Source organism: Ambystoma mexicanum, chromosome 3p (genome assembly GCF_040938575.1).
Source record: "Ambystoma mexicanum isolate Mex_15411 chromosome 3p, UKY_AmexF1_1, whole genome shotgun sequence".
In the NCBI taxonomy this organism is placed as follows: Eukaryota; Metazoa; Chordata; class Amphibia; order Caudata; family Ambystomatidae; genus Ambystoma; species Ambystoma mexicanum.
In genome coordinates, this window is record NC_090925.1 from 348,536,875 (window position 1) to 348,549,511 (window position 12,637).

At 47.3% G+C, this 12,637-nt stretch overlaps 1 protein-coding gene across 2 annotated transcripts in view; it reads left to right on the plus strand.

Annotated features, from left to right (window-relative positions):
- LOC138580432 (bactericidal permeability-increasing protein-like) overlaps positions 1-12,637 on the plus strand; it is a 279,140-nt gene that overhangs the window by 118,790 nt on the left and 147,713 nt on the right. For both annotated transcript variants that reach the window (XM_069650973.1, XM_069650972.1), the window contains exon 4: positions 3,523-3,651. In XM_069650973.1, coding sequence (XP_069507074.1) covers positions 3,523-3,651 — 129 coding nt within the window. The remainder of the gene's footprint in view (positions 1-3,522; positions 3,652-12,637) is intronic.

Below are 12,637 nucleotides of genomic sequence, written 5' to 3' on the forward strand. Positions count from 1 at the left end.
TGCTTTCTTGGCAGGAAAGTGAACTGAAAGGAGAAACTCATGAATGTGCTAATGTAGGCATTATTATACATGCACTCACCCTGTTGTGAAATAAATACCAGCAGTCTTCATTTCAAGTTTCTGGGATACTTCCTTTATTGTTGTCTCCAGCTCATATTTCTGTATGAAAACAACACAACACAACCAACAATCACGGTTACTGCCCACTCTACAGGCCCAAAAAACAGGGTTGCACCGCACGTCTATAAACTGTGAAAATGTCCTAAAATTAGGACTGCACCAGCACATAGATGTTACTGCCAGCAGGCTCTAGAATCCCTGCTGCACCAGCACATTAATGTTTCTGAGCGCAGGCCTCAAAATCAATGCTGCACAAGCACATTGCCAAACTCTTTAAAATCTGCAAGGAGCTGCCCAATCCTTCTGCAATCTCTACCTCTCCGTGGCCCTCCCAGGCCCCCTGTATGGCTCTGGCCTCTCACTTCACCTCTAAAACCCAAGCCATCCTGTTCTAGCTCTCCTCTCAATCTACCGGCTCCTCCCTGGCCGCTTCCCCCTCTCCGCTTTGTCCCTGACAACACTCGATGATGTTTCTAGACAAGTCTGATCTATGAAAGTATCGTCCAAACAGGTGCTCCCCTGCTCTTCCAGAACCATCAAGGACCACATTGCCACCCTCGCTCCTGCCTTGGCAGATTGCTGGAATCACTCTTTTGCCACTGGATTCGTCCTCTCTCTCCTTAAGCACTCCCTTGTGCATCCTCTCCCTAAAAAGCCTTCTGCCGACCCTACCTGACCAGCAAACGATTGCCTGATCTCTATCACTCCTTTCCTGAGCAAACTCCTGGAAAAGCTGCCCATCTCCCAGTTTACTCTCCACTCTGAATCTCGTGGTTTCCTCCATGACCATTAATCTGGCTTCATAGCATCCAGCGCCACAGAAACTGCTCTCCTGAACACCTGTGAAGATATGTTCTCTAATCTTGATTCCAGCCTTCCTTCTGTCCTGGATCAGGCCCAGGAGTGGTTGATCTTGTTCCTCCTGGACCGACCCTCCCAGGGCCAACTTGCGTCCTTTCTCTCCACCACCTCTCTATCCCCATGTGGTGTCCCCCAGGGCTCTAACCTCTCACCCTAGCTCTTCAATGTCGACCTGGCCCCTTTGGCCCACCTGATCTCTACCTTCTCCTCTAACTTCGAGTGCTATGCCAATGACACTGACCTCTCTTTCAGGCTCCCCTCAGCCTCTTCTCCTCTCTCGCTCATTCCTGATATTCTATCTGCGATTCAGGATTGGTTCACCTCCAAGGATCTGTGCCTTACTGCCAGTAAGACGGAGATCCTTCTCACTGGGATCCCTGCTCCTGCTTTCCCTTTCTCACTCTGGCTGCCCTCCTTCGGCCCCTTTCCTTAGCCTTCCTATGAGGCAAAAATCCTTGTTGTCATCTTCGATTCCATCCTCTCCTTCTCTCCTCACATCATGGACCTTGCCAAAAAGGCCCACTCCCAGGTGCACCTTCTCAGGGGTATTCTTCCTTTTCTTACTTTACCGCAGAAGCTCACTGTCTCAAGAGCCCTTGTTCTCTTTAGGCTGGATTACTGCAACAGCCTTTTTCTCAATCTGCCTTCATCTACTCTCTGCCCTGGCTGCAAGGATCAAGTTCAAGACCCTTGCTTCGTTCACAAAGCTTTCTCGGTCCGGGACTTGCACTACATCCAAGGCTCTCTTCCAAAATTCCATCCTTCTCGAGCCCTTCGCTCAGCTACCTCCAACTCTCTGAGGGTCAGGCGCTTCTCCAGGCTGAGAATGAGGGGTAGATCGGTCTACTCTGCAGGTGCCTGCCTCTGGAATGGCCTCCCTGCCCCTCTCAAACTTGAGCCGGATGACCTGAAGTTCCGGAAGCTGCTCATGACCTTACTTTTTCTCCTCTTCTTTCTTTCTCTCTCTCTCCCATGCTGACCTACCTGCCTGCTGCGCCAACTGGTTAGTTGGCTACCCCCAGAGTCTCACTGGGTAGCAGGCTCCTCCACGATCAGTCTACCCTGCACTGCCTGTGGGCCTACCCCACACTTAGGGGCTGTAATTAACCCCTGTAGCTGCCCGCCTCCTTGCACTTACTCAGAGCCGCACTGCCCTGGTTGCACCTACCCAGAGCATTGCTGCTCTGATTGCACTTCCCTTTCCCTCTCTCTGGCACTTCCCACCTCTCCATTCCCCCTGCACCATTGCACTGTCGAACTTGCACAATCTGAATGACACAAGGTCTAGTAAGATCGTTTCTCTTGTCCTCCGTCTGTCTTCCCCTGCTTGTCTTGTCGCGCCTAGAAACACTTGTGTATAGGCGCGTTATAAATGACATATCATATCACATTGATGTTACAGACTTCAGGCAGCCTGTGGGCCCCCAAATCAGGATTGCATTAGCTAATTGATGTTACAGCCTGCACACCCCCGATTCAGGGCTGCATCTACAATTGAATGTTAGGGTCAACCGGTTGTACAAAAGGAGCTATGAGTCGATGTTAGTTGCAGGCAGAAATAGGGCTGTGCATCCATCTTGGTGTCCACAGGCTCCTTCTTTAGGGGCAGAAACAAGTTAACTGAATTCTGTATTAGGAATTGTGACCAGTCTGTCTACTGTCTGCTCTTGGGCATCAGATTTAGGATCACCTGTCTGGAGGTTGAGGCTGGTGGATGGTGTTATGCATTGAGAGAGATGGATGGATGGAGGTGGGCGCTATTGGAGTGTGAGAGGTGTGGGTACTGTTGAGGGCAGAGGCAGCCTGACAGATAAGGGATGTATCAGCCACTTTTACTCCCTAAAATGGGCTAATACTCCCAAACAATAAAAATAGGGAGTAAAAATACTCACAACAAAAAATAGGAAACAGACACGTAGAACCTTGTACCCCTACTTTCACCCACAAAGCTCGAAGGATATGTTTGGACTAGAAGTGCACGTAGTACCATAGGATAAAAGTACTATTATTACTGCCTGATCGGAAGACATAAACCTCTATCTTTTAATATGCATTAATAACTAGGTGCAAAGAAATAATTATTACAAAAACATCATTTTAGTCACTTATAATATACTCCCATTAGGAATTGAACTTACATTTTACTCCCTAAACAATCATTTTACTCCCAACTTTAAAAACAGGGAGTAAAAAAACTCCCACTTCCAAATCTTATCTGGAGCACTGGGCGGAGGGGTTGGGTGGGGTTGTAGAATGAGGGAACTGGCATTACTGAAGATGGGTGGATGGTGTTTGGAGATCCTCCCGGACTGAGTAGTGTTGAATCATGCAAAGGCTGGGTGCTGTTGGAGGGGTTGGAAGATGTTTTATATGTGCAGGGGTAATTTCTGTTAAAGACTTAGATGATGGATGTTGTTAATAACAGGTGGGTGGTGCCCAAAGGGATCTGGACGGGGTTGGCGGTGGATAAGGAAGGATTATAAAATTGACATAGTTGGATGTTCCCCAGAAGGTTTCACACTGTTCTTCCTCTCACTCTAGGATACAGATTCAGGATTTCCAGCTCCCAGAATCTGTGGTCGGCTTATCTCCTGGAACAGGGATAAAGTTATCCATCAGCAACGCCAAGATTCTGATTACAGGGTATTGGCACGTAAAGGTGATGTTCATGTGAGTACTTCCCAGGGAGGAACTGGTGCTGCTCTTGAGTGTGTGATTTACGAAAGGTTAAGACAGTAGAGTGTGAGTTCATCCCAAAGTAGAAACATTGTGACTCTCGGTAGTGAATACTTCCTAAAATGGTACCAGTGCAGCTCTAGAGTGTGTACATACACCACAAGGTGGAACCAGTACACCTCAAGGCAGAACCAGTATATTTCTCAGCAATGTGAGTACATTCCAAGGTGAGGCCAGTGCATCTCTGAAGTGTGAGTACATCCCAAGAGAAACCAATGCAACTTTGGGTATTGACTTCCAGAGGTGGTATCAATGCAGCTCTGGAGTGGGTCCATACATCACAAGGTAAAAACCAGCACACCACAGGGTAGAACCATTGTTGTTCTGGAGAGTGTGAGGGCATCCAATGTAAGCCTAGTCAAGTTCCATACAGTGTGAGTAATCCTGAAGGTGGTCCCAATGTATCTATTGATGGTGAGACCCTTTGAAAGTGAAACCAGTTTTGCTATGAACACAGTTCAGCAAGGGCCAGTTGCATATATCATGAGGGTCCTGCGGCAGTCAGAGAAACTCTCCGTGAGCGACCATGCAATAATCACCAGCACCTGCAAATAATCGTTTACACCAGATTGTAACTGTAAAGAATAACAAAGCAAGAAGTCAACTAGTATTTTGAGCATTTCAATTTTTTTTAAATATTTAGTCAACTCTGACCCAGAAGTATCCACAATTCTACAAACTGCACAACAAAATCACAGAATTTAGAAAAAACTCAAAACTACCATAATCCACAAAGTATGCAATGAACATGGACTCAACTCACATACCTATAGACACCCGAGCGTAGCGCAAATAAGATGAGGCAGTGTTACAGATGCATGCCCATGGCTCAAGGCACTAGCCTAAGCAAGCCATTAGAGGTCACGAGCGCTGGTGTGTAATCCAAAATTCCGTTGAAACTGCTAGCCCAGATGAGGAAAAACCACTCCCAAAGGTGTTAAATATCTCCCGGTACATCTGCACCCTGAAAAACTAGCCCCCAAACTCTTTGAATTGTATGGGGAGAAAGGGTGGCTGTGAAAAAAGAACATTAATGAGACCCCTTTTCTTTCTGAGGATGAAAGCTGTGTCTGTCCAGAGCTTGCAGATGTTCTGGCGTAGGCCAACATTTCCACAATACTCGTGCTCCTCAGTGTTCCCTCTCCAGTCCCATTAGCACCCATGTTATAATACCCATAGACTGGGAACCTGTACCTAAGATGGATGCAATATCCTCCAGCCCAGAGGGAATTGCAGGAGAATGCGATGGGACACTATTCTATCTCCTCCCCATGCACTCGTGCACATGTTGGGGCAGCAGTGCTACTCTATGTAAATGTTTGTCACAGCCCGCCTTGTTTTTCTCCACAGTATAACCACACCCCTTTAATGATGCATGCCATGCCTTTTTTACAATTGAAGTGGCAGAATCAGAAACCAATACATTTCGGACCTTCTGACCTTCATCAGGGCTAACTGTAGGAACAATACAAAGATACATGTTTACAGTTCTTCTGTGTGGAAACAATCATATTATACAAGTCTACATCTAGCTAACTGTCCTTACCTGTCTGCTGAGGCACATATATATCTGGGGGATTACACCTACCAATAGAAATGTGAAAATTATGCATATTTGTGTTCTATGGACAGTATTGTGTATCCACAATGTCAATTAAAAAGCATCAAGGATAAAATCAGGAAAAGACAGACAAAAAAGGAAAATACTACTCAACTGTGTTTGGAGGATTCAATGCAAAGCCAGGTCCAGAAAACTAAGCACCACAATACTGACAAAGTATTATGTCTTGTGGCGGGTCAGAAGAAGAAGACAGATCAGAACTTGTCATATTCAACAATCCCTTTATCGCAATAATAAGAAAAATGCCTCATTATCCTTAGTCTATGGGTTTCCCTGCCTAACAAAACTAACTAGGGTGCTCGTTGTGAGTTTGTGAAGTCCAAAAGTAAAGTCTGCACTCGGTCCAAAACTAAGCTACGCTACCACAAAGACAAAACAACTAATGTCCAGGAGAATGACTCACTTCTCCTGAACTGGCTTCCTCAGCCTTAGTAGCCAATCTTCAGATAGTTCTGAGCTAGCTCTTGCATTAAATCATTCAGTTCACTTAGGCAACTTTTCCAACTCCCTGGCTTCCCCTTCTCCTGGTTTTCCAATATACTCTTGATTAGGGTTCCTTGACTTTGGGTTTCCTTCACTTCTCCTTTCTCCAATGTCTTTGAAAGTCTCTCTTTCTCTAATATCAAACTTACTGTGAGTAATTCAACCACCCGCATGCTGGGCGTGCACTCACCTTGGCTTTATTGGCATTTTTAAATAAACTGAATGATGGTAGACCGGCCTCAGGAAAATGTGTGGGACTAATCCACACAGATTTTCCAACACTCACACCATGACAAAGCAGAGACCTGTGTACTCTGGGGAAGACAGCGCCTACAGGCACAGTCCGCCCCTGTCATATTTAATTGGAATATGACAGCCGAGGAGTACACAATGTCATCTTGTAGAAGGGGGAAGACCAGCATTCCCCTGCCATGGTCCGCCTGATTAACTGACATATGCTCCACGGAACCACCCTGCTCTTTTGTTAGGCCCTGCATCTGGTGGGACCAATTATCATACCAACATGGGGTACTTCAAACAGGCCCACACGGGGCCTGGCTGCAGAGGATAACAAAAGAGGCAGGAAACCCAACAGCCTGTCATATGTAATTCTGTCAACCTGAAGCCACCCCCCCCCCACCCTTTTAGTATCAAGGACAGTGAACTGACATATCTGGATCTATTGTTGCAGTAGGCCACCCCGCTGGGGTGACCCCATTCATGAGGTACATGAATGTGCTTTGCAGAAGCCAGAAAATCTGGTCTCTCTGCAGCTTCTAGGGAGACCTGCCACTTTACCAGAAACCACACAGGGAGCACCATTAATCAAAGATACTTTTTGATCACAACAGACAGGAAGATGGGTGGGACTTAGTAACACAATGGAGTGAGCTCAAGACTCTTTCTTTTGAGAGAAAGGTGCTGCCATATTAGTTCTGGGACATCCCCATGTCCGGTTTCACACCTTTACCCTTTCCTGTTGCAAAGCACTCTGGTTATAACCTCACACATATTGTTGGTAGGGACCCCAGGATTGTTTCACTAAGGTAGTCTTAGCCTACACCAATCACTGTGGCCCACAAGGCTTTAAAAGAGGGCTGAGCCTCTCGTTTGTCAGATTATCTGATGACTTCACAAGAAGTAAGAAAGAAGAACTCAAACCTGGACCCTGGCTGAAGGTACAGTCTGCCTTACATCTTCCGGCAGTGAAGGAAGCATAGGATATCCAAAGAGGGAACCAAGTTCCCTCCCCTAAATTTCTCCCAGGGAGCAGAGAGAGAAAAGAACTCAGAGGACCCGCCAGGCGCTCCAGAACCAGTACCCAGCCCACCCACAGAACGCCCTGCTAGGCTCTGCAGCAAGCTTTCTGGATAGGAAGTGACAGAAGGTCTTTGAACCCGAAACGAAGGACTAGGCAGCTGCGTGCAACTCACTCCACAGCTGTGGGACGTCCATCTTAAAAGACGACACAAGCCCATTGAAAAAGCTAGGAGAAGTGCAACGACAAGCATCTACTGCCATCCGCCTTAAAGGACATTTTTGAGCCATTCGAGTTCCTCGATCTGCAACTGACTGCAACACTGACCATTGTCAAGTCGCAGTCGCTTAAAGACATCTGAGATGTCTCGACCAGTGCTTCAGAACCGTTGATCAGCACTGAGACAACGATTCCTGACCCTGAGCGTCGTGTAGGCCAGCCTGCAGCCATTCGTCAAGCTTCGCTCACCGAACCGTCTTGCCACCTGATACCCGCAGCTGACTTCAATCTCAAACACTGTCACAGAAGCCTGCAAAGCGCCCTGAAGCAGACTCAACCCTGCTGAGCATAAAGAACATGTGCAACAAAAGGTACATTGTGGTTATGTCACTCTGGTCTTTCCCAGAAGCGCCCTAGAGACATTTTAAGACCCTTTCCCCTTTTGCTGAAGCCAAGAGATCTTTACAAACATTGTGGTTGTTAAGCCTACCAACTACCCTCCTGTCATCATGCAGAGTGCATCTTTTTTCCTTTGTAGAACTGTCTGTCTGGGGTTTTATTTATTTATGTTTACATCTGTATTGCACACTAAACCCTCAGGCATCAAGGCACAGCTTGCAAGGGAAAATTACAGAGCATTAGAGTAATAGGTTGTAGATCAGTGGTAAAGAGAAAGTCACAGGGCCTCATTACACGGATGGCATAGTACCATGGCGCTATTAGCGCCATGGTTCATTTCTTTTAAAATACCGGCACCGCCTTGGTGGAAAGGGGAATTACCGCCCCATTCCAAGATTGGCGGGGCGGTAATTCCCCCTTCCACCATTGCCCTTCCCCATTCCCATTTTTGCCCCATAGGGCTCTATGGGAATGGTGAAGGCGCTAATTACGGTACTGCAAATTGCGGTACCGTAATTAGCTACCTGGTACCTTTGCGGGTTGGGTTTTTAACGCCTGCAAAAAGCAGGTGTTAAATTCCCTAACCCGCAAAAGGACCTCGTAGTAAGGCGGTAAGGATTCACCGGTACCGGTAAAATACCGGTAAACCCTTACCGCCATCCGTGTAATGAGGCCAACAGTGTGTTCGCTGAAGGAATGTCTGTTGTGAAATTTTTATACAATCTTGACAGGACACTTCTTTTATCATTGGCTAATAATTGTATTTTCGCTGTGTTGCAACTAACCAACGATCCACAACTTTTAAGGGAGGCATGCTGCCTGCTGTTCCGTCCATATTACCAAACCTGGACAAGGAGGTTTATCATTTCAAATGTATGCTTGTGTAATCCAATCTGTTCAGATCCATTCTGGTGTATTAGAGGTGCAGGGCTGATTGATGGTTTAGAAACCGATATTCACCCCTGCCCCACTGGTACCCCGTTATTTGATTTGTTTCATTGGTGGCAGATGGTCGGATCTATTTGGGGCCTTGCGCACAGCTTAGTCACCCAATGATAAAAGTACTGTTGCAGTCAATGTTTAGAACACTGCCAGGTATTTGTTAATAATCATGGATCTTGACATAGAGACTGTGAGAGGCATGAGCAAAGATGTCCTGCGCGTCCTATGTCAAGAGAGGGGACTTCCCCGCAGCCCCAGGATTAATAAACCTGAGCTGCTGATCAGCCTCCAAGTTTGGGTAGAAGCTAGGGTCCCAGGGGACGGGCTAGGCCCTGTGTAACCCAATGAAGATGATCTTCCATAAGGGGTGGTGGAAGATGGTGTGGAAGACAGCATGAATAGTGTTTCTCACCAGCTACCCCTCAGGGAGGCAAGTGTGGTTTCTCAACACCCCACAGTGTCATCCAGGTCAGGGGCTAGTGCGGTATCCAGCAGGTCCCTGGCATGGGCACAGCTTCTAAGTGGCCACGTAATTGTTTCCGGCTGTAAATAATGTAGTGTATAGAATGCTCATGTTATAGGAGAGGTGACAGGCCCTGGAGTAAGAAAAACAGCGGGACAAAGTCACTGCAGATCTGTGCAAGCGAGCACTCAAAGAGAAGAAGGAGGCCAACAGATCCACCTCTAGCGAAAGCAGCAGTAGTGGCTCAAACCAAGGTGCCCGGGACAAGCCAAGGTGCCACATCCCCAAAGATTTAGTGCAGACTTATGGGGCCTCATTATGAGTGTGGTGGTCCGGAAACACGGGTGCCGGTAAGCTTACGAGCACCCTTGTTTCCGGACCGCCACACTCTGAGTCTGTCTGCCGGGTAGCTGCGCCCCACAGGTCTGACCCTGGTGGGCAGAGAGGACCCAGTAGGCAGACTCATTACAGAAGCACTGGCACCGTTAGTGACAGTGCTTCCGTGAACCCATTCCCATGGAGTCCTCAGGGACTCCATGGGAATGGGGAATAACATTTTCTGGCACCTACCTTCCCGGTCCCCCTGGACTTGCAATGTCCCATTGGCACCGTTAAGCTAGTTTCCGGAAACCGTGTAATGAGGTCAGCGGGAACCCACCCGTCACACTGGCGGGTTACCGCCAACCTCGTAATCAGGCCCATCAAGTGAGGATGAACATTTTTGATTGGTTTGAAGCACTCAAACTTGCTTTTCAGCAACAGAAGGTGGAGGAGGTACTGTGGGGTGCAGCCCTGATGAGTCACTCACCGACACAGGGAACTGAAGCAATTCTTCAGTTAACTCCTGAAGAAAGGCCCGTTTATAAGAGCCTGAAGGTGGCGCTTCTCAGGAAGTTCTGTAAATCCCCAGAACATCCCAAGAGCTTCAGAGAGCTCATAAAGAAAAGTGGACAGACATTTGAAGCGTTCACACACTTGTCCTTGTAATATCTGAGCGGGTGATGGCTGGTAACAAAGTTGACACATTTAAAGGGATGAGGAATTTTGAGGTCGACCAATACCAGCATCTTGTGGACAAGACTATTACAGACCCTATGGAGCTTGCAAAAACTGCAGACAGGTTTGTCAGTCCTCGAGTTCAGATAAAGGCTCAGGCGAGCAAACCCAAACCAGATGAGAAATCCTCGGACAAGGAAGTTAACAAGGATGGGAAGGACAACACTCCTCTTCTAAGTCAGGTCCCCAAAAGCATGGCGGAAAATCCCACAACTCTAGCTCAACCGTGCACTCAGAAAAGCAGAGCGCAGGCACCCCTTACACTGGGGTAACTACATTCTCACAACCTAAAGGTTGTTTCATGTTTAAGGAGTTGAGCCTTTGGAAAGGGGATGCTGCTTGTATGGGCTTACCGAAGCAAGCCATAGTGAATGTTGGACTCATGGAAGAGGCCATCATTAGTGTGGGCCTCGAGAGGAGGACTTCCCACTAGCCTAAGGAGTGGCTGAATGTGGACTGGTTGCACTGAGTGGGAACGGTACCATATCTCCAGTAGAGATCCCAGTTCCCAACAATACTCAACTGTTCTTAGAACATGTGTATATCAATGGACCCAAATCTCCTGCGGTCAGAGACACTGCTTCTAGCATCACTGCTGTCACATGGCAGTGAGTATAGCCAGGTTAGTATATTGCTGGACCTGATTGTAGCATCAGTGGGTTTGATGGAAAGAGTAAGTTCCCTTTCGCAATAGTAGAGTTCAGTTGGCAGGGTGAAATTATCCAGCGCCGTGCAACGGTGAAAGACTCACTCCCTGTCCCATGTCTGTTGGGTAATGATCTTCCTGATCCCTAGATAGTCACGGCAGTCACCAGATGGAAGGCCAAATTCCATAGAACACAAATATACATCATTTTCACATTTTTATCAATAGGTGTAATCCACCAGAGATACAGGTGCCTCAGCAGACAGGTATGGACAGTTAGCTACACGTTGACTTGTATAGTATGATAGTTTTCACACAGAAGAACTGTAAACATGTATCTTTGTATTGTTCATACAGTTAGCCCTGATGAAGGACAGAAGGTCCGAAATGCTTTGGCTTCTGCCACTTCAATTGTGAAGAAGGCACTGCGTGCATCATTAAAGGAAGTCACCAAGAAAAGGAAAGAACTTCTGTTCAATTTAACACTATGTTTCATTTTTTGAATGCAGTAGTGTATACTTCAAAGGGAGTCACCAGATCTGATGATGAGCATCATGGGTTTATCTCTACGGTTCCATTTCCTGGAATAATGCATTGCAGGTTTCTGTTAGGCACCATATATGAATTATTTTGTTCATTTTCTGATTTTGATATGCCGTAGTGCCTGCTCATATATTCCCTATGGCCTCCCCACTACAACCACCAGGTTATTCTTTGGGAGTAAAGAACAAGCCACGTCCATCTTCTGAACATTGCCCTTGATATACAGTGTGCTTTTGGGCATCAGTGGCCGGTCTCACACTCCAGTCACTTCTCGGTTGGTACATGGCATAGGTAACACGCGCAGGGGCGGATCAGTTTGGGAAAGATAGGTGTGGGACCTGGGCGTAATATGTCAAAAGATTGTCTCTCTTTGTGACAAGAAAGTGGTGTCCTACAGCATGAGTGCATACCACAGTGGACTCAGTGCACCTCTGAAGGAGTGTGAGTATAACCAAAAATGGAACTAGGGCAGCTTTGGAGTGTGCCTAGAGACCAAGCTGGAATCCGTGCTCTACTGAATAGGGGAACCCTCGACACCCCATCTACCATGCTTCTATATCACCATACACTGCATGTGCCAGCCCTCACATCTATATGAATCCGCACTTGTCCAAACAAGCATATGCCTCCTCCCATTGCACAAGTGCCTCCTCTCATATCCCACATAACTGTGCCCATGGCACATTTGCCTCCCCAATGCACATATGGTGCTTCCCATGGCTAACTTGCCTCTATTCACACCACCAATATTGACTCACATATTACACATGCCTCCACCATAGTGCATGTTTGCACCGTTGCATATTTGCCTCCACCATTGACCATGACGCCTACTTGTATAATCCCAGTGCCTCCCGTTATGTCCTCTGTGTCATGGCTTGTGCCTAGGATATTCAGGTCCGCACCTCTGGTGCCCGGCACGCATGGACCTACCTCCCTGCTCATCCATCTTCTTGCCGGATGCATGGACCTTGGCTTCTCTCTGTTCTCCGTACTGCAGCATACAGATCAATGCCGGCCAAGCTCAGTTCGCAGCGTGCAAAATTAGAACCCATGCATACCAAGTTCACGTCCACACCAATCAGGTTCAGACATGCACCTCCACATAAAGGCCCATGCCTGTTGCATTCATTCTCAATCTGCCACGTTCAGGTTCATGACTGCTGCATTCATTCCCACATTTCCCCTGTTTCAGCCCATTCATGCCATGTTCAGACCCATTCTTGCCAGGCTTAGACCAATTCCTGAATGTTCAAACCCATTCTCTCTGTGTTGAGGCCGCCTGCTGTC